General features: G+C 41.0%; 1 protein-coding gene across 1 annotated transcript in view; it reads left to right on the top strand.

Annotated features, from left to right (window-relative positions):
- LOC107597571 (neural cell adhesion molecule 1-like) overlaps positions 1–1,163 on the top strand; it is a gene marked incomplete at its 5' end in the record, with an annotated part of 70,092 nt that overhangs the window by 46,273 nt on the left and 22,656 nt on the right. The window contains 2 exons of the mRNA XM_016288702.1: positions 128–323; positions 555–671. Of these exons, the coding sequence (XP_016144188.1) occupies positions 128–323; positions 555–671 (313 nt within the window). The remainder of the gene's footprint in view (positions 1–127; positions 324–554; positions 672–1,163) is intronic.

Below are 1,163 nucleotides of genomic sequence, written 5' to 3'. Positions count from 1 at the left end.
TATGATCTGAAAATAACTCATGCTTGCTTGACTGTTACATTGTATATATAATTTGTCCATCTTCAGTTTGGGCTGATGATCCTCCTGCTCTGTCTCTTTGTCTGTATCTCTCCTGTTTCTCCTCAAGACTCCATGGAAGATGGGACGGGCCTGAACACTGGAGTAATTGTTGGTATTCTTATACTGGTGTGTGTGCTGCTCTTGCTGATCGTGGACGCCACCTGCTGCTTCCTCAACAAGTGTGGCATCCTCATGTGCATCTGCGGTAAACCCAGGCAAGGCACCAAGGGCAAAGACATAGAGACAGGCAAAGCTGCCTTTGTGTGAGTATCCACAATGCTCTTGCACTATATATATGATAGACTCAAATAAGATCATATCACACATCGAGAGCAGTCAAGGGCCCTGCATTGTAAAGCATATGAATGTAAAGCATGAATATTTTCAGTCACATAAGCTGTTCTATTAAAGCCCTCTAACCGCAGTGAAAGAAACAAGAGCTTCTCTTATGCCATGACTTTAGTGACCTCATCAAACCTTCTCTCTGCATGCAGTCAAGATGTGTCTAAAGAGCCCATTGTAGAAGTGAGGACAGAAGAAGAGGCCACGGCCAATCATGATGCAGAAGGCCATCCTGAGCCCAATGAGACCACGCCGCTGACTGAACCAGAGTAAGTTCTCTGTTATGTGATAGTACTGTGCTCAATTACTTAATCACATAATCACAGAACATCTGCAATGCCATTAAATCAGTGTTTCCTACACCCTAAATATAACCCTTTGAATCCACCTCCACTACCTATCTTCTATTTTTAAACTTAAAGACAACACGAAACAGCATTTTGCAATGCATTTAAAGTGTGTCATTTCTGTACAGCTAGTGGCACCAAATGGAATTGTGAAAAATACGAATTTTTCAAACACGTTTCCTTGAACTTATACTGGCACCTGGTGGTGTAAATGTATCATCACAAAGAAGTGCACTATTTGTAATCAGCTGTTATTAGTTGTTTTTTTAAACAAGCAAAGAGTGTCCTGGTCTGGTGATCTCAGTAGTTTTTCCATCAGAGAATCCTGAAAAAAGTAACATGGTTTCCACAATGTTTCTTGAGCAGCATTTCAGCATATTAAAATGATTTCTGAAGGATCATGTGACACTGAAG

This window comes from Sinocyclocheilus grahami, unplaced genomic scaffold (assembly GCF_001515645.1).
Source record: "Sinocyclocheilus grahami isolate Dianchi unplaced genomic scaffold, SAMN03320097.WGS_v1.1 scaffold233.1, whole genome shotgun sequence".
NCBI lineage: Eukaryota > Metazoa > Chordata > Actinopteri > Cypriniformes > Cyprinidae > Sinocyclocheilus > Sinocyclocheilus grahami.
This window is presented reverse-complemented; position numbering and strand designations above follow the sequence as displayed.